The sequence below is a fragment of the Tyto alba genome, unplaced genomic scaffold (genome assembly GCF_018691265.1).
Source record: "Tyto alba isolate M040663 unplaced genomic scaffold, T.alba_DEE_v4.0 Super-Scaffold_23, whole genome shotgun sequence".
Classification (NCBI taxonomy): Eukaryota; Metazoa; Chordata; class Aves; order Strigiformes; family Tytonidae; genus Tyto; species Tyto alba.
The window spans coordinates 19023829-19043888 of record NW_024881297.1 but is presented as its reverse complement, the minus strand read 5'-3'; the positions used below and the strand labels follow the sequence as shown (position 1 = coordinate 19043888).

Below are 20060 nucleotides of genomic sequence, written 5' to 3'. Positions count from 1 at the left end.
GACTGCAGCCTGATTCCTCCCTCTGGGGTCCTGCAGACCCAAGCACTTGGCTCCCTAGTACAGGCTGGGTCCCACGGTGTGTTCTCTCTGCCTCCTCAGAGGGGTTATAGGGGGCTGGAAAAGTGAAGAGTGTTACCCAGATGTTTGAAGGAAGGTCTAAAAATGCACTGTGCATTTTGTTTCTTGGTGTTAGGGAATTTGGTTTTGTACAAAGAAGAACTCTTTATATTCAAGCAAGGCTGCATTCAAAGGCAAATTAGAGCCTTTTTGTGAAGGGTCTGGTTCACTACTATTCTGGGCCAGCAGTGATTGACAGCTGTTGTCCTTCATTGCAGCTTGTGCTGTTCCCCTGCAGATGCATTATTTAAATGTCAGCATAGGGTGGTTACACAGCTTGGTGGAAGGGGACAAAATAGATAGAGGATGAAGTAAGTCTCTGGACTTAATGCTGTTTTTGCATTGCAGTAAACAAGATGGACAAGCACCAGTGCAATACGGTGTGTACATGTATATGGATTTTTATTTTTAGGTTTTTTATACTTTCTTTTTGCAAAAATACTTATTGAAGACTCAGTGATTAATTCAACCCTCTCTTAACCTTTTGGCCAGATTAAGAGCAATCAGCTCTAAAGGGCAATTTAATTCATAGGAACTCCTCCTTATCAGCTTGTTTTCTTCCTACTCCTGTCTGTGATGCCATCTCCTTGGAACCCTCGGTGCCTGACACAGATCCTCTTTCACCACTGTGCTTCAGACTCTCTTGAAATCCAATTTGCTGATTCTGCTTGGCATTTCTAAAATCCAGTTTCTCCTTTCCAACTGTGACACTAAGGCTTATTAGGCCTGTGGGTCAGCAATTTCTCACTGCTGCTCAGGCAGCCTTTTCCTTTCATCTCATCAAATCTGTTACTGCTCTGACATTGAAGCCCTAAAGTACTATGTACTACTGAACAGTTGTTGTGCAAGTTGTACTTGAAGAAGTAGCACTAAAAATACCTTTTAAAAATAATACATTCTATCTTCTGTATCTTCTGAAGTGATGTTCTTGGACTTGTTTCAGGTTGTCCCTGTTTTTATGTATTGTCTGTTTTGTTGCAAGTGAAAACCAGGTCATAGTTACAAAGAGATTAGTGAATGCACGTTGAACATAAAGAGCTGAAATTCTGCAAGTTCTGTATGCATGTAGTGATACTGGTCAGTGACATCATTACATTGGCTAAACAATTTCACCAGCTTTGTTCTAACGGTGAACAAATTAAAGATGTTATTCTGCAGTTTACTTTAGTGAATACTAAATGAAGTCAAAGCAGTTGAAAGAAACATGATGGATTACCTTACCATTGTTAAGAAAAGGCCTCTGGGAAAAGTCCTAAAAAAACATGTGTGAACATGCACTCATTGTTTTGATAAGGAAACCCTCAAACATTGTTCTAAATCAAGAATTTGGGGTAAAGGTATCAGTAGCTTGGAGACTAGGCTTTATCACCTGTAGCGTTCTTCTCTAGTAAAGTTAGTAATTTTTTTCTGCTTGGTTTTGCTCTCTTGACTTTAAGTGATGCAGTCAGCTCATCTGCAGTGACAAGGAGACTTCAAACAGTGTGGCAGATAGGTATTTAGAATAATTTTATATGATGGTGTACTTGCAGTTTCTGGCCTTTGAAATCCTTATGTAGTGCCAAGCAATCGCTGTTTGCTCGGCAGTACAGGATACCCCAGTTGTGTTTCGTAAAAAGAATACAGAAACTCTAGCGCTTTAAATTTTTAAAGAACTTGATGAAGTTTGATCAGTTTATAGAAGCTGTGTGTAATGGAGTTAAAGTAGTTGCATGTGTTTTACCCATAGGCTCTCAGGCAAGGAGCACTAAGCCAAACTCTTGACAGAAGTGTTGTATATCACATCATTCTGAAATTGTTCTTCTGCAGGATGACATTGCTGTCCTTTATATTAAATTTATAGGGAGCATTTGAGGATGCTGTATATTTGGGAATCAGTGTTTCCTGGGGAGGATTCCCAGTGTGATAGGTGTATGTTAGGTGGAGTTGGATATTTGTAGGAATTGAGGTCAAGATATAAATGATAATAGACGGAGAACCAGAATGGGGAAATAATTTTCATTGTATTCAGTATTTGTGCTACTGAAAAAGGTGAAAACTCTTAAAATCTGTGAATGTCCATGTTATGTGGTAGAGTAGGTTAGCAGGTTGACGTTTAAACAGTCACACAAGTTATTATTCTGCTTAAAGCCTTGGTTTTACTCTTAAGTGTAACCGGAACTTTTTGAAGTGTTCATATTTCGGAAGTGTATATTTTTGTTGTAGATGTTTACATTTGAAAGACCTTAGGTCTGTCTGTGAGTGGTTTTATGCCTCTGGCTGGCAAAAAGGAAAAAGATACACTTACAATGTTGTCATGCAAAAGCAAAGAAATGTGCCTTTGTATGGGAGTGTGACTCACTATTTCTCCCTGTGATACTTCATTTGCTTGATTGTTTTTGTTGCTGTTCTGTGGTTTTTGTTTATTAAAAGACCACCTCTTCTGCTAAGGGGTTTGCTTGCTGTTTTTCATATCTGTTTCTCCTTTCTCCCCTGCATGTGTTGCAGGTTTTAGGCAGTGTGTACTTCAGCAACTCTGGCGATGGCACAGTTATTTTACAACGAGCGTATGAAAGTGAGCAAAGAGTTGCTTTTGTGTTTGCGGTCTAAAGACTGGGGATGCCTCGTATGTCAATGCAAATCTTATTAGTTAGCAGAAGGTGTTAAGATGCCAAATATGTCTTTGAGAAAGAGACATCAAAAAGTGTCAGAGACTAGATGTGGGAGAGAGCCACAGATATTTCTAATTCCTAGGGATATATTACAGTAGGCATCACCAGCTCACGGACTGGGGTTTGGATTTGACCCAGCAGGCAGCTTTGGATCTGGAAATGCCAGAATAGGGTTATTAATCTTTCTGTGCAGGGGTGTGTGTGTATACATGCATGTGCATCTTCAATGAACCAGCCCTTGGGTTTGGGAGGGTTTACTGTGTTAGGTGTGGAGCAAGCACTCCCGACTCTGTGTCTTGCATGGACACCTGGCTGGGAATAGATGTTGCCCCCAGGCGTGAAGGAATCGGCCAACTTTAGCCACAGAGTATGCAGGAGTGGGAATTCGGTCAGTTGCAGAGTGTTGCATTTAGCAAAGCATTGTTGATTCTTATTTTTCACCCCCTTTTTTTGTGAACTTCCTTGCATTTCTGATACATATTCCCTCCAGAGGTGATCCACCTCTGTAGCAGTAAGACTTCAAAATAGTTGCTGTTTTGCTGTTTTCTGTGGGCACAGAGGTGCAGGAGGACGAGTGATGGGGAGCTGGTGCAATAGCTTCACCACAGTGTCATTCGGGGGCCTCATGGAAGGATTTTCCTTACAGGGCCTCTGCAAATATGTTGGAGATGCGCCCTGAGCCTTTGGCTGGGGTTTAGCTTTTCCACAGCAGAGACTGTAGTAAAACTAGTCATTGATCCAGAGACGTGCAGCCTGGGATTTTTTGGGGGTACATAAACTCTCCCTTCTTGTAAACCAAGTGAGAGGTGTTTTGCCAATGACCATTTTAGTTCAAATAAAGCGGCTATATGTTAGTGAAAACGAGGGTTGAAATACTATTAGATTCCTCCTCTCTTTTCAGAGTCCATGAGCTGCTCCGTTAGTTGCAGTGTCTGGGTAAGGTCTGTTTGCTGTTGAAGTTCACAAACCTCAAAAAATGTCTTGGAGCATTGGCTGATCAATGTTTTTGGGCCCAGAGTCCTCTTGGTAAAATGTTATATTTCACAACACATTCTTGCAGGGAGTTAATAGTGATGTTACAGTTATGAAAAGGGCTTCTCTTTCCTGCTGCCTTAAGAGGGCTGTTTTAGGTGAGAGGCAGAGCAGCGAAGATCTGTGTGTGCTGATGGTAGGCAGCGTAACGATGCTGGTGTCTCGTCTCGGGGTATTCAGGGTGGTGTTTGGGGTCCTGCAGGGAAGGGGGGAGGTACTGAAAGTGGATATCCAGGTTGCGTGGTCCTGCCATGGGAGGGCAGCATTTCCGTGTGGTGGGAAAACTCTGCAGAGCATGGAAGCAGCCTGTGTGCGTGTGCGTGGGGCACTGAGGTTGTGCCTTTCGGTAGTAAGAGGTGTGACTCCAGGAAACACCGGTGAACCCTTGTGAGCCTTGGTTTACCTTGCCTGTATGTTTGACAGGAGTGAAAATGTGGCAGCAGGGTCTTTGCTGTGGAGTGATGGAGACCTTTGAGCAGGAGGCTGGACTAGATAGGGTCCTTCTGACCTGAATTTTATGTGATTTTGAGACCGTGGCTGGGTACTCATGGTTTTAGTCCTCACTGAAGTGCCTTTGTAGGGATCATGGTGAAGGTATAGTTTAGGCTTTAATCATACCTTTATTTGCTGTGTAAGTGTATCCAAAGCCAGGAGCTCATGGTTTTTATTTTGGGGTTTCTCTGGTGTCATGGTTAGATTTCCCATTTCCTTGTGGAGGAGTTGGAAAACGGGGATTTTCTGATGAATCATTTGGCTGGTGCATCTCAAATTCCACCCACCTGGGGTGCGGGAGTTCGTCTCACGCTTCAGTACAGCACCCTGATGTACTGCACGCTTACTCTGCCCTGTCTTCACTGCTGCTTGTTCTCTGTACCTCTCACTCTTAGGTTTTCCTAATGTGTTTCTGTCCCTTTCTTTCCCCACTATGACCTTTGCTTTCCCTCTTCCTTAGTGGCACTGTGGCATACTCCTGCCCCAGAATATCTTGGCCAATGCAGCTGCTATGAGTAAAATAACAGCGCACAGCTTCGCGCACGCCGCCTGCCCCGGGCCAAGGGCTCGGGATGCGGGAGGCTGGTGGCACTGCTGCTCCGCGGCTGCCAGCAATCGTCCGGGGGGGAGTATGTGAGAAAGGTAGTACGAGCTCAGCAGTAACTTCCAAAATGTGCAGCTCTTTTTCTAAAGTATTAAGTTGTTAGATTTTGCCAAGCTCTTACAAACAACCTGATTTTGAAGGAGATTTCTGGCCGAACCCTTTATGATGCGAAGCAATGAAACCACTTGGGACTATTTAAGATAGTGCGGTATTATTTGGTCTGGGTCATTAAAAGCTTTGCTGGGTTGGGAGAACTGTAAAAGGACTTTAGAGTTTTCATTGTACATGTAATTTTTCAGTTTTAGCACTCAGGGCAATAAAAGAACTTTTGGAAAATTTACATGTTTTCTGTATGCTCCGCACTTGCTAGCATCTTTTCTGTCTGTTGTGCTGCTTGTCTGTAGAATTGTTTTCTCCACTGGCATATGCAAAACTGCAATGGAAGTACTTTTTTGAGCTCATTAAGAAAAGATGGGGAAGATCCAGTTCATAATAGAAATCTGAAACCTTGCCAACCACAATGCTATTAAATATCACTTTTCAACTTCCATATTCTAAGAAAAGTCTCTCCAGATTGTAAAAATACATGCCCATTTGTAACTCTCAAATATGCTGGCTAGCTTAACTTGCAATGTGTAGATCTGTCCTGACCACATACCCTGTGAAAAAGGGATAGTCCTGTAGTGTAACTATGATTTTACGTCCACAGTTCACTGAAGACACAAATGCATGCAGAAATCTGTGCCTGCAGAGCTGTGCTGGCGGCAGGGGAAGGACACATCAGTGCGGTCGGTGTTTTGCCTGCGTTTAACAGGTCACAAGATCACGACCTGATCTAAAAAACAAAACAAAACAACCCGAAACCCAAAACTGTTGAATGTGTTTAATGTATACATCAGGTCTTGAAGAAGTTTAATCTTCTGTAAATTGTCTTACAACAAAAATGAAAATGACTGTTTAGTCATTCTGGCTTTCAGATGCTGGTAAGAATCTCTCTGCCTGAGGGTCACTGTTGGAAAGAGTGCCCCTGCAGATTTCCTGTGTTAAGGGAGAGGAAGCTGGCAAAACCCCCTCAGATAAATTTTCATGATCATTGGTGTGTATGTACAGGACAGCTGTATTTGTCCAGGAGGGGCTGTGTGTGATGGGAGGTGAGAACAAGTCCCTGCCAGTCGTTTTGGTGCCTGTTGCAGTGTGGTTCAACATCCTTCAATGCCACAAATTGTACTGGTTTCAGTGGAAATTCATTCAAGAGCAAGGTTACTGTTCTTCAGCCAAAGCATCAGCGAATACATGGCCTTAACACAGGCTCTATGTACCGCAAATTAAAAATGTGTGTGTGTTCCCCCATCCTTTTTTATACTGCTGGAAGGCATAGGAAGCTCACTCAAATTACATCTGAAGTGATGTGTTTTCCTAATTAATGATCATCTCCTTAGGTAAATGTAGCCGTTTGGATAATCTGCTGTATAGAGACATAGATGGTATAATAAGGAGGAAGACGTATGACTGTAAAATAAAATCTGGAAATCATGAGCATTAGATTACCCTTGCAGCTTTACAAGGCTGTATATATGTATCTATATATAACAGTCTTCGATGATAGCTCTAACAATGTTAGGCAACTGGGTGCTGAGTTAGGACTCCTTTTGCCTGTCTGGTCAAAAATGAACATGGTCAGATTTTCACAGGATTTTGCCTTCCTTTATTCTGGCTCAGCTGCAGTTCACCAACCTTGCTGTGAAAAACTGTTGACAACCAGTTCTCGTGTTTCGACAGTTGCGCTGAGATGCAGAGGTTGCCACAGGTCCTGGTGGAAGAGCTGGGGCTCAGTGAGCGCTCAGCTCTGCTGCTGTAAGATGCAGAATTCCCATGTGCTGGAAATGGTATGCACCACCCTCAGCGGCTGGAGACAGGATTTGGATACAGTCTGTCTGTGGAAAGCATTTTGCAGTTCAAGGGGATGAGAAACAGCTTGTGATTTTTTTGGTATGGGATCCCTTTTGCAAAACTTGAGGAAAAACTCATTATCATAACACAATGACTAAAAAACAATATATCTGGACCCGTAATTAAAAATTTCTGATTTATATATTTGCATGTTTTCCTGTGCTGAACACTTAAGGTTTATGATCTTACCTGAGGGGTGGTGGTGCTGCTGCTGTGTGTGGGTGGGTTAACTGAGGCAGGGCCATGGCACAGCTAGGGGGACTTTAGTCCCGTGTTTATTGTGGCACAGAGATATTGGAAAACACGGTTCCAAGGAGAAGAGTGTGACAGGATCTCCTGATGTCACGGACATGGTGAGCAAAGAGAGATTTTCTCATCTTGCACTGTCAGATATTGTATATCTTTTCCCTATAATTGGAACATTTGTGGGCATTTCTTGGTTTTGAGCAAGGTAGCTTTTAAACAATCACCTTCTGATCAAAAATTAGTTTAATGCCTTATGTCCTGCAGGCTATGAATACCTATTGATTAATTTAATTTTGTTTTGAGGATTTTGGTTTTATATGGCTTATTCTCTTTCCATCTTACAATGCCACATCTGGTTTTGCGCTTTTAAGTGTACCATTTCAGAGGCTGTAATGGTGGCTGCTTCTGGGCTTGGTACCTTTTCTTCTGGGAAAAGCTTCACTGCAGTACTATGGACTGTGTTGTTATATCCATAAACTGCATTTTGTTAACTGATTTGTTTGTTCAGATAACAAGTTTGTGATTGTGCTGAATACAGGAACAAGGAAATAGCTCAGAGGAGAGTTTTATTTAGGTTTCTTCTATAATTTTATCTTACAGTATTAGAAGTTTGTGTCAGAGGAAGGTTTCAGATCCATCTCCTGAATTATAGTTCAGTGCCTTAACTTTATTCTGTTCATGTTTTCTAAGCCTTTTTGTATCTTCCCAAAGATACAACTTTATCCTTTTTCCTCAAAGTTTCTACGCTGGCATGAAATGAAATTTACGTGTCTTGTACTTCATTTCTTACTGGGTAGAAAAAGGTAAGATGATCGTACTTTGGCTTATTATGAAGAGATACAAAAGAAAGTCTTAACAGTAGTCGTAAATTTACAGAGTCCTTTTTAGGTGTTAGTGCATAAAGGTCACGTAGGTTATAATTGGGATAGGACTTTTTTTTATTTCATAACTTTATGACAACTTAGCCTCAGTCTTCAAGATGCTCACTCAGCGGGCTGAGTTCTCTGTTGTCACAAAGCCAGCAGGTGTTGTCACAAAACCATAGCCTTGCACTTGGCCTTCATCACAAATTAAAGGGCATGCTATGGATGTGCACAGTGAAATGACCTACTGCTGTGCTGGAGGGGGGCCCTCCCAGAGGGCTGCCAGAATAACTTGGAAAATGTGCCTTTTTGGCCCTCAATTTGTTAATCGGCTTTTTCCCAACAATCTGTGCTACTTTTTTGGATTGCAGACTTCTTAATTAGTTTACCTTCATGGATCTGGGTTTGAGGTTCACATATGCTGAAAAGAAGTATTATGAATAGTTCTGAAATGTGTCCGGTGTCTGAGCTATTGCTGTTGGTGACCTAAAGGCTGCAAAAGATGCGGATCATTGGTGTTACACGTTGCATTTCTCTTATGACCATTTGCACCAAGTTGCATTGAGCTAAACCTAAAATTGTTGCTTCGGGTGACAACTGCATGGTCAAAATGTGTTTAATTAGCGAGGCTGTGTTCTATCTTGCATCTTCAGATCAGCATATAACACTGTGGTAAATACTTAGCTTGCATTAATAAAGGCATAAAATAAGGCTGAAACCTGAAAAACTTACAGTACTATTCTGGCTCTGTTTATTCATGTGTTGTTCGAGTTGGAGAGGAAAATCTAGTGAAGCTGATTTTGCGTTTGGGGCTTTCGGTATCACAGCTCGTTTAAAGCGCTGCAAGAATTTTTTTTTTTTTTTTTTGCAAGCTTCTCCAAACTATACAAATATTTTTACAGGCCTTAAAAACCTTTACTAAAAGCTTGTTTTTACAGAATCTGAACTTCTGGCCTGGTATGATGCTGTAGGAGTTGGTGTGCTTTTTTTGTCAAGAGAAAGTCATGAAGCATAGGAAGTCTGTGCTGCAGCAATTAATACTACTTTTTAGATATTTCACACAGCTGTTTCTTGTTAAGTGTGTGGTGAAAGCTGTATGCTTGGGCACATCTCAAAAGTTTATTTCTCCCAGTTCCTAACCAGAGCACTTCTCCATATTCTTGATTCCCCAGAGGGCAAGGAGTTGCACTGAAGGTTTTTGAAGCTGTTCACAAGTCTGATTTTGGCCTAATAACTCAGGAGGGCTGTGTTTTGAATACTTGATTCTGGGATGAAATCAAACATTTCACTTTTTATGCCTACAGAGGTTTCTGTATTCCTTGGAAGTCTGGAGTTATTAGTGAATTATGAAGGTTGGTTTGTTTGTTTTTTCTTTGTGCAAAATGGCAACAGACACATAATTCATAAGAAACCATTTTACTTTCTTTAGAGTGCAGCATTTGTATTAATATGGCTCCAGTTGTGTATACAAATTAGTGGATTTATGAGCAACTCTTACTGATGTTTGTCTGTATCTAGGGAAAAATCAGATGATATAATTTTAATGCTTTAAAAGTGGTTTGCAGCAATTATTCTAAAGATTTCATGTTCCTGGTATTTTTATTGTTGGAGTTTCCTCAGTCCTGCCTTTAGGAGCAACAGAAGTAAACCAAGGAAGTTTTTTCATTTGTATTGCAAAAATCTTTCTTCTCACAACAAAAAGCCAAATAAGCAGTAACCTCCCTCTGAATCTCAAGAGAATCTCCCGCTCCAAAACTTACAGTCGCTTCAAGCGTTTATTCTGGTGGCTTAAAAGGTCAAGCTTTTTAAAACTGCATCAGTAAATAGAAAAAGCTATGTACTTCACAAAAGCAGGTAGGTGAATGAAGCTCGTGTCTGAGATGATGTGTACCAGTATTGCCCATCAGACTTTGCCCACTAAGCTGTAATACCAGTCTTGCTGTGCAGAACCACGTACATGTTTGTCATGAACCCCTCAAAGAAAGAAATGGGCGAACACAAACTGACACAAGTCCCTGGCCGAGCACTTCCAAGGGAATGGAGCACAGCTGTTGGTTCCCCTGGCTGGGCTTTTATCATGGTCAGATCTGTGTATGGTGTGTTCAAATAGAAAATGTTTTTAACTAATTCCCAAAATAATTTCTGGGATGCAAGCAGAAGGAAGGAGAAGTTTTAGTCTAGTTCAGTTTTGGAAACACAGATAGTCTCGCACCAGATGAGTCATCCCCTTTGTTCCGACACCTGATGGATACATAACCAGTACCAGCTTGTGACCATGCTTGTTTCTTCTTTAGCTGCTGCAGTTCTTTGGAAAATGGCTTGTCTTTCTACATCCCAAGAAGGTGAGAAGCTGTTTCTCAGCTCCTCCTCGTTGTTGATGCCTGTGTTGGGATGATCTTGCTTCCTGTTATGGCAGTATAGTTGCTCTTAAAATTCCCGGTTTAGTGGAACTGTGGATGAAAGCACAGTATTGCACAGAAAAAACAGTACTCATCTGGGCTCGCTTCTGATTGCTCTTCTTTAAGTGAGAGGGTTTGCAGTTATGGGTTTCACTGGAAGTAACAGCCTTCCAGAATAGAGTAAAACCGAGGGATTTCAGGAGATTCATGTGTTCTGTTGTTACTGAAATGGTCGTGGTTGTTTCTAGCTGTGATTGTTTCTAGCAGAAATCAGATTGAATCGTACTGCCTGTGCAAGGTGGTTCGGTGGGATGGAGCTGCAGGGAAGGGGCATGTATTTTCTGTGAAGGAGGTGGAAGGATCACATGTCAAGCTGCAAGCAGGCCAATGAGCTCATACGAGTTGCTGTATTGGCCTTTTACCCTTTTTTAAAGTGATGTTTTAAATAATCAAAGTTAGGTTTTCAGAGGGAAATGTTCTAAAAATGGCTGGAATAGTATGGGATCTTCTGTGAGGTTTAGGACAACGTGAACTTTTCTTTCTTTTCCTCCTCGTCTTCTCCAGAAAAATGGCAGTTCCAACAATGTTTTGATTTCTTTTGAGCCACAAATGCCTAAGTCATGTAGAAGGTGTCTGGTGGACTTTTTAATGGTATTTGATGTAGTTTCTTGTCATGTTGTATTTCCCATCCTGTGTAACTAATGGTTGAAAAACCTGAACTTTGAGGTGCAGTGTCACAGGTATTCCTGTTAAGGTTAGGCTGAAATATAGCACAGATGCAACTTCCTGGCTCCACTGTTTTAACCACATAAAGGCTTGATTCATTTATCATTCTGAATGCAATGACATGAACAACTGGGGAAGAAGTAAATAAAAAAAGCAAATAGCTCTTCTGCATTTAGGTGGAGGCCGCTTTTGGCTTATATTGATAGCTTGAAACAAGCCGTAGGCAGAGGAGGAAACATTTGTGTGTTAATCTAAGCTGCTGGATGTGATCTATGGCTAAGAAAAATCAGTTTAGGCTTTGTGTTAATTCACAGGCAGTAGCTGAAAGCTATGTGATATGGCCTTACAGATCTTCAAAAAAACATGACTTTTTTTTTTTAAATAATTGATTCAAATAATCCTACTTCTCATGTTCCTAATTTGTATAGCACCATTTCTTGTGTCTTTGCTATCCTCATCTGCTTTTGCAGTTCTTTGTTTGTTTATTCTAACCACCTGTTAGATGTATGATGTAAACTAATTGATTATTTTCTGATGGAAACTGCTAGAACATTTAGTGAGTGATACAGTCCTGAAGAGTTTTCAGTCAGACTCATGCCTCCCTGACAGTCCAGCTGTATAGAGTTGCATGCATTCAGTGTCCAGTGCTGTTCTGTAAACATTAAGAATTTTCTCTGTAAGAACACTGCCATGAAAAATTTCAATTTTTTATAAGCAGTTGCCTTAAGTGGTCCTTCAAGGAATTTAATGGGGTTCCAAGTTGCTTGTGTGTGTGTGTATCGAAGAATAACTCACGCTTATTGTTGCCAATTTGACAATATCTACTTACTTTGTGATAAACATTTTCTTTGGTGGAAAACAGGATCAAAAAGCTAGAGGTTGGAAGTTTACTGTCTTCACTGCAAGCTGAAGCTCGGCCTTTCTTTGGTTTTAGGTTTGAAGCAGTAGGTGTCACTGTCAGGTGCTGAAATATCACGATGGCTGTCAAAATTTACTTTTGTCTTTTTTGTTCACAGTCAAACTGCAACTTCAAGCAGAAGAAAGAGGAGTGGTATCAATCAAAGGTGTAAGTGCAAATCGCTTTCTGGCTATGAAGGAGGATGGCAGATTGCTGGCCTTGGTAAGCAATGGTTTTTTTTAAAATGTTTGTCTCCATATATGTGTCTTGGTATTGGTGGGTCCCCTCCTCACTCTGTACTGAGTAAGTTCTCCTCCAGCAGGACTTACTCTGCTTCTCTGTATGTGATTTACCAGGGAGAAATTACCTCTGCACACCTTCTGACAGTTGAACTGTGAAGTAGGAAGAGATGGGTTTGTCTGCCCTCACCTAGAAGCTGCAAAATTTAACTCGAATGGCCTGAGAGAGAAAAATCATAGTGATCATGTATAGAAGGAAATTGTAAGAACAAATGAAGAATGACTCCCTTTTTTACTTCTCATGAGTAACTTTTTCCTTTTGCACTTACTTTCACATAAAGTGATTGTAAAGACCCTTTTAAAGGAGGCAGTAAAGCCAGTTTTTTTAAATGGACTTTTATGTTTTTGATAGTAATCTGTATATATTGTTTTCTCATTTTCCCATTTGTATAGAATCAAGGTTTTTTTGGTCATGTATACTTCCAAACTAGAAAACTGGCAAGAAAATAATTTTTGAAAATGTAATGCTAAAAAAAAAGTTATGAAATGTAGGTAAATTAAACTAGTCTTTAATGAGACTAGTTTTAAACTCCATGCATTTTATTGGTATGAGCTTAATTTGTAACTGTGTTTTAAAGCTAGTATGCTTAGCAGACTCTGAGAGTTAATAAGGTCTCCTAGATTATACGTTTTGCTTTAAGAGCTGCAGTTACATTCATTTTGCTTACGAGATGTAGATCTCTCATCTGTATTTATCACTTTCAATGAAGACAAACTTTCAGCACTGTGAAGTACCACTGTAGGGCACCCTACTGGAATTTCAGTTTGAAATAATCCCTGATGCTTTAGTGTCTTGATCACAGCCCCCTTCAGCTTCTGTGCAAGTCCCCACCAGTAACAGGTGTTAATGGTCAGGGGCATTTCTAACCCCAGCTGAACTGCAGCTAACAGAAGGCCCATGCCAAGGGCTGCAGAAATTACTTCTGATTCCCTTCTGTTCTGCCTCTGCCGAAGTGAAATTAGTCTGAAGGCAAACCAACCCCTTCAGCAGTTTTACATGAGCAGGGATCCGTGGTGTGCTCCTCGGCACCATGCATCCCTGGCTCCAGGAAGCCTGTTTTGTTTACGCCTGTGAGTACGCTTAAAGAACCTGTTTCAAGTTACGGCGTTATTTACTCAGATATTGTGTGACAGCTCAGAAGAAAATGTGAGTAGTCCACTGTGCTATTCTTGAATTAAGGATAATTGGGAATTTCCTGTGGTGCTGGTGTGGTGGCATTGGCTTCCTGTTCCAATCGTTCTCCTCACCCCGAGCAACAGTGAGTGGTCAAAATAGGGTGTTTAGCACCATTTGCAAAATTATAAACACCTGGGTGTGTTTATTTTTGGGATTTCCAACCTACTGTTGCATGGTGGGTTTTGGTTGTAGAACATGCTTCCCGTGCAGCTATATGCAGCAATTTTATCTGCTTAGTTCCTGTAAGGCAATGTGCTTGGAGAGTATCTGCTGTTCACTCGGAATTACTTTCTCAAAATCTGGTAAAGTTGGGTCACTTTGAGCTTCTCACATAAAGATTTGTTTTGTTTTGCTTTGTTTCTGAAATGGGTATTACTTGAATCGCAGTGTTTACTCAGCCACTACTTCCTACAGCTTCTCATTTTTACTATTCATAGGTGAAAACTCTCTACTCTTAAGATTTTGTTCTTCAACCAGCCTGATGAATACTTCTGCGATTTCACGATGGTTTTCTGCAGCACAGGCAGTATTTTTTCCATGAGGATTTCTGTACTATGACTTCCAACAGTTTGTGGCCAACTGTGCCTCTACTGTTTTCTGCCTATAAACACATTCATGAAGCTGTTCCTGATTGCCAGCATTTCTTTTTCAGTTTGAGCAATGTTGTGTTTCAGTGGGAGCTTTGAAGGAGCATGTGCTGGAAATCTTTGTGGTGATCTCGTCAGTGCACATAAATTTGTATCTGCTGAAACCTTTGGTTCTTTCTTTTAAAACATTATGGAACTTTAATTACTGAACACCGATTCAGTTCTCTAATCCACTAGTCACTCGAGAACTATTCTGTCCTTTTTAACACCTGGGTTTTTTTCTTCTTCTATATTACTTTTCAGGGTTGAGGATCAGTTTCTGTAGTGTCATTGATTTATAAATACATCAACATCTTTAAAAATAGTTTTACTAATTATTATTCAGTCCTGTTTTTCATCTAGTTGGATGTTTTTGTAATTACTTTGTTGAGACATGTCTTTATGTTTGGTTCTGTGCTGGGTTTTGCAAAATGGTTTACTGCATAGCCAGCATATCACTGCTTACACTGGCGATTTGCTGGGTGGTGCAGTGGCTGGCAGTGTGATGGAAGGTGGATGATACCACTTTTAATTTAGCAGTTTCGTGCTCTCTGTTTACTGATGGAATCAGTTGTTGTGGGGGAGAGGTAATTTTTATCAGTTCAGTTGCTGGAAGAAATGGCTGGTTGTTAATGCAGCTAATGTCGTGGCTGGAGCCTGGTCAGCAGCCAACCACCCCCCAGCTGCTCACCCACCCTCCCCCTCAACCTGGGAATGGGGGAGGGAATTGGAGGGGTAAAGGGAGACTCGCAGGTTGAGATAGAAACAGTTTAATAATGGTAATAAAATGAAAACAATGACAGCAATAGAAAATATAAATGGGCAATGCACAATGCAATTGCTCACCACTCACTGACCAATACCCAGCCCGTTCCCAGCTAGTGATCCTGAAATACCAAGATCCTGCAATCGCAATCCTGGAATTGAGAGAGAGAGAGCCCCTTCCTGACCACCCCTCCTCTATATAGTGAGCATGACGTTCTGTGATACGGGGTATTTCACTGGCCAATTTGGGTCTGGTGCTCTGGTCATGCTCCCTCCCTGCTTCTTGTGCATGGGCACGACATGGGGAGTCGGAGAGTCCTTGAAATCTCAACAGCGGCCAAAAACATCAGAGTGCTATCAGCATTCTTCTCATACTAAACCCACTGCTGAGTCCAAAACACAGCACTGTTCTAGTTACCAAAAAGGAACAGTAACTATTCCAGCCCAAACCAGGACAGCTAGTCAAAACCTCCCCTTGGAAAATACTGTTTTCACTAAAAATATTTGTGCAGAAATGTATCTATTCCATTAGATTTTTAATGGGAAAATTGAAACATTTCACTTCTGATATGGGTATTATAGTTAATGTTGACTTTCCATTTTCATTTAATTATAATAAATATTTTCACTTTGTGGAATTAATTTTTTTAACTTTATTTTGTTTAATGAAGAAATTTCTCAGAATTTCCCATGAAAGGAAGAATTGCACTTTTATATTTCACAAGAAATAATTTGTCATTTGAGGATACAACTTGTTCGTTCTGTCTGTCATGTTTATGTGTTTTCACTGTGACCCCACAGGTCTTGCCAGACTGAGGGCTTGACTTGAAGGGAAGTTCTTCTCTTTTGATATTATGGATTAAAACTGTGGTACAAGAATATTTGTGAGAATAACCTTAATTTCCTGGCCCATTTGTAGGTAGAGAAAGCTAAATATTACCATCACCTTTCTCGGGTCATACTCCATCCACTGTGGTAGTTACAGGTTAACCCTCTGGTTTCAGTTTTGAGAATGAACAAATTTGAGGAATTTTAATTCCTGAGTCCAAAATGTCAAAACTAGGTAACTGGCTTAATGTGATACTAAGGCAGATTCCGTTTGCACTGAAAAATCAATCAGTGGGTGGCACTTGGCTGTGCAAGTAAAGGACGAGGAACTTTGTGGCAGGAAGTCGCTGCCTCTTTCAATCAATTCATCTGCCCTGGGTCGATCCCCTTCTCAGGGTTTTGGTGGTTGTTGCAGTTTGGCTACCGCGAGCGGTGGCATGCAGCAGACCATAGGACAAGTGTGGCTACAACCAGTGTTGCCAACGTTAAAAACTCCTGCACTCAGCGCTTTATGTAGTTGCTCAGACTTCTTCTGGAGGGAGATCTTGCTTGGCAGCAGACAAAACACTGACGGGTGGCGGGGCAGGCGCTGAGTGGCACTTGCTCCCCACCACTGCCCCAAGTGTTTTCCCTTCCTTCATCCTTTTCATGAAGGGCTGCGGAGTTCAGGTATTTCATGATGTGCTGTGAAAGCTTCTGCTGCCAGGTCACTGCTTTGAATGCAGCCTAGACCAAAGTGCATTTTAAACCCCACCGATAGCCTGGGTTTTTCCAGGGGCTGAGGTTCACAACACGGTGGCTGGCTGGACAGCAGTCCGGCTTCTGAAATGTCGCCTTTGGCAGCTGTTAAGCAATACGTAGTTCATGAAGCCCAAACTATCATTTGCTACCTAAGTGTTCACTTTTATGTCAGAATATTTACATTGGCAACATACTGTAGGAAAGCGCTGGAATCACGTATGCTTTGTGTCGGGAGTGAATTGCATGGCACCTTTCAAAATATCATTATGGATGTGAAAAAAAAAAAAAAGTTTTTTCATCTTTTTCACCATTTTTTGATTATTTTTTCTAGCACCCATAAATTGCCTGAAAATCTGTTGTGGGAGTTTATTTTGCTTTTTAAACCTGCAAAATATGAGGAAGGCTAAGTAAAAACGATGTGTTTCTTGGAATTGTGCTTGTGTTTACTTTGTGGATTTAGCACATAGGAGAGGGGGTCGTGCAAATTTGCCTTTTGTCTGTATGTGGGGTCTGGTAGTGGCCACTTGAATTCACCAGGGCCGTGCTGGAGGCCATTTTCTTCCTGGTGGAGGTTGCAAAGACTCTGTTCCCGCCGGTGCCAGGCAGCTGAGCTACCTGCCCGGCTCCGCATCCCTGAGGGGGATTGCCCGGGCAGGGCGCGTGGCGAAACGGGGCGCTGCGGCATGCGGAGGCCGTGCCCCGCCCGGTGTGTCCCCAGCGCCCGTGCTGCCCGCCTGCCTCGGCGCTGCCGGGAGTGCCACAGCCTCAGCGGGAGGCGAGAGCGAGGTGTGAGCCCTCTGCGGTGGTCTCCCTGCCAGAATTTCCAGCTTCGGTAATTGTACCCAATGAACTTGCTTAAACTCTGCTTAAAGCTTTTGTTCTGAAGCGCTGCTTTTCTTTATACGGTTTCTGTGCCCTCTTAAGGCCGCTGTAATCCCTTCCAGGCTTGGATCTGTGGGTTGAGATGATTAATGCATCTGTTTTCACACTGCTGGAACGAAAGGCATTAAAATACGATTTATCTTGAGGAAGATTATTTAAAATACAAATCTCGTGAAAATCATTCGTTTCATTTCTGCTATTTGAAATGTGATACTATTAGTGAGTTATAGAAATGAGAAATTGCATATGGATTTTCTCTTCTAAGAAGTTATTTTCCTCAGAAACCAAAATTCATATCTGAAAAGGGTTGGAGGAAAAAAATCTTATATTTGGAGACATATGTTTGGAGACAGATCACTTGATTCCAGACTGCATTTAAATGACTTAATTGCTTGTAGATACAGAAACTTGGCATATATGAGGAGTTACTTTTCACTTGTATGTTTTCATGCATACTGCATGAAGTGTAGCTGTTCCAAGTTCACTTTATATATTCATGGATATTAGCAGGAGATTGTAACAGAGTAGCCCACTCATTTAGGGTATTGCTTCGCATTCCCTGTCTCCTCTTGAAGATTTTACGTGCTTTCTTTTTAGTGACTGGCTTTTCGCCTCCTCCATCACTCTCAGAAACTTCCTGGGCAAATGAGTATGACTGAATTGCTGGACTGACAGGTGGTGTGTATGAAGAGAAAGTGCCCCCTGCCCCTGTAAGTTCCTTTGGTGTTGAACTTCTGCCATCTCTGTATCTGAGAAAATATTTTGTCTTGCTTAAAGCGTGAGTTCTGCAGGCAGGTTGCCATTGTGGCCGCTGAGAGCAGTGCTGCCCACAGACAGGCCTTCTGCTGTTGTGACTAGGGCTTGGGTATACCTTGGGATAAATGCAGTTAACCACTGGTAGTAATCCTCTTCCTGTGGAATGAGACCTTACTTGAAGCTGTTTGTACGTCCTCTTGCGTTTTTGATATGGAGGAACCATGTGGTTTCTTGGTGGTGGATTTCAGAAAGTGAATAAACCTTTCTGTTTTCAGTTGACTATGAATAGCTATAAATACTAGTCAGAGTTAAATTTGCTGGGTTCTGAGGCCCCTGGGCAGTAACAACAATCCAGGAAAATTTGTGGGTTAAAGTTTTGCAATAGATAACACCCACCCTACATGATCTCACCGATAGGATCGGGATCATTTGGAAATGAGGACTCTCTTCGGTATGGCCACCTCAAGGGAGCAGTGGTTTCTGCCGTGTGTGGAAGAAAGCACATCACACGGTGTTCGTTAACAGCAGGCTTTACCTTCTGAGGGCTTTATATGCAGTTGAGTATTTTCCATCTGATGGTGGACAAGCGCAGTGTAGAAGAAAAGACGTACAGAGCAATTCCCTCTATTGGTCTCCCAGCCTGCAGCCAATCTCAACTCCAGGGCTTTCTCAGCCAAGAATGGTTTTTACCTATTTAGTAAATGTCAGTTAATTTCTTTCCCATCAACTTGTCCAAACGTGACTTGAGTCCATGTAAGCTGGGGGAAACCATACTTTCCTGTGGTAAGGAGTTCCACAGCTCCACTTTCACCTGTTATATGAAGAACCACTTCTTTTATTTGTAGGTGTGAAGGCATGTTAATTCCATGTAGGTGGAGCTGGTTTTGAAGACTTACTTCCAGAAGCACAATAATCCACAGATGTACTTCTAAACACTAGTAGAGTATGTGGAACAGGCCTCTTTGCCAGGTCTGATCTTTTCTTAAAACCATCTTAAAAGTTTTGAATTGTAAAAAATCTTGAACAGATCCAGGCTTGTCACTTTTTTGGAGCGCTATATAGACTTGAATTAGCTTTAGGAAAGTTAAACCTCAAAGTTAGAAAAGAATAGGCAAAGGCTGAAAGTCTACGCCATACTATTTATCTGACTGGTAAAAAGGTTGGTTTGAGGAAGGCAAGGAAGTACTGCCTTTTCTCTAACATCCTGCTTTTGGTTTTGGTTACATTATGAACTGGGATGAGGTGGCAAAACTACTGCACTTGGAAGTGAGTAAGTGCCAAGGGACAGGGTTCTTCATTTAACTGCTTGAATTTCAGATCAGAACAAAGAACTAATATAGTGAAAACAAACTAGAATCTGCTTCGTCTACGTTAAAGACAATAAATGAACCATAGTTAAAATCTCTTCTTCTTTTAAGTGTGTTTTTACAGTATTTTCACAGTAACTGTATCTTTCTTCAAACATGGAACATATAATGTGAATTTCTGACAACCAAACGTACTAACTGACACTCTTGATACAATAGTCCCATGAATCTGAAGAATCGATTTGTGATTGAATATCAGTAATCCTTTTCTTCTTCCCTTTTAGAAATGTGCAACAGAAGAATGTTTCTTTTTTGAGCGTTTGGAATCTAATAACTATAACACTTACCGATCACGGAAATACTCTGATTGGTACGTGGCACTGAAAAGAACTGGACAGTACAAACCTGGACCAAAAACGGGACCTGGACAGAAAGCTATCCTTTTTCTTCCCATGTCTGCTAAAAGCTGATTTCCACGGCGGATTCTGAGCACATATGCCACACAACGCTAAAGACGTCGACGTTCCTACTCCTCTCTGAAGTAGCAAAAATAGAAGCAATTATTTGCTGATATTAACTACTTTTGCAGATACCAGATTAAAACACGAATGTTTCATACTGTCTTTATATTGCTCTTTAAACCTATTGTGCCAGTGTGTGTGCAGGTAAAATTACTTGGAAAACATATTTTCAGGATCAATAAC

The 20060-nt window shown here is 41.4% G+C and overlaps 1 protein-coding gene across 1 annotated transcript in view; it reads left to right on the top strand.

The window, feature by feature from the left end:
- FGF2 (fibroblast growth factor 2) overlaps positions 1-19955 on the top strand; it is a 30226-nt gene extending 10271 nt beyond the window's left edge. The window contains exons 2-3 of the mRNA XM_042797172.1: positions 12094-12197; positions 19641-19955. Coding sequence (XP_042653106.1) covers positions 12094-12197; positions 19641-19826 — 290 coding nt within the window. The 3' untranslated portion in view covers positions 19827-19955. The remainder of the gene's footprint in view (positions 1-12093; positions 12198-19640) is intronic.
- The last annotated feature ends 105 nt before the right edge of the window (positions 19956-20060 follow it).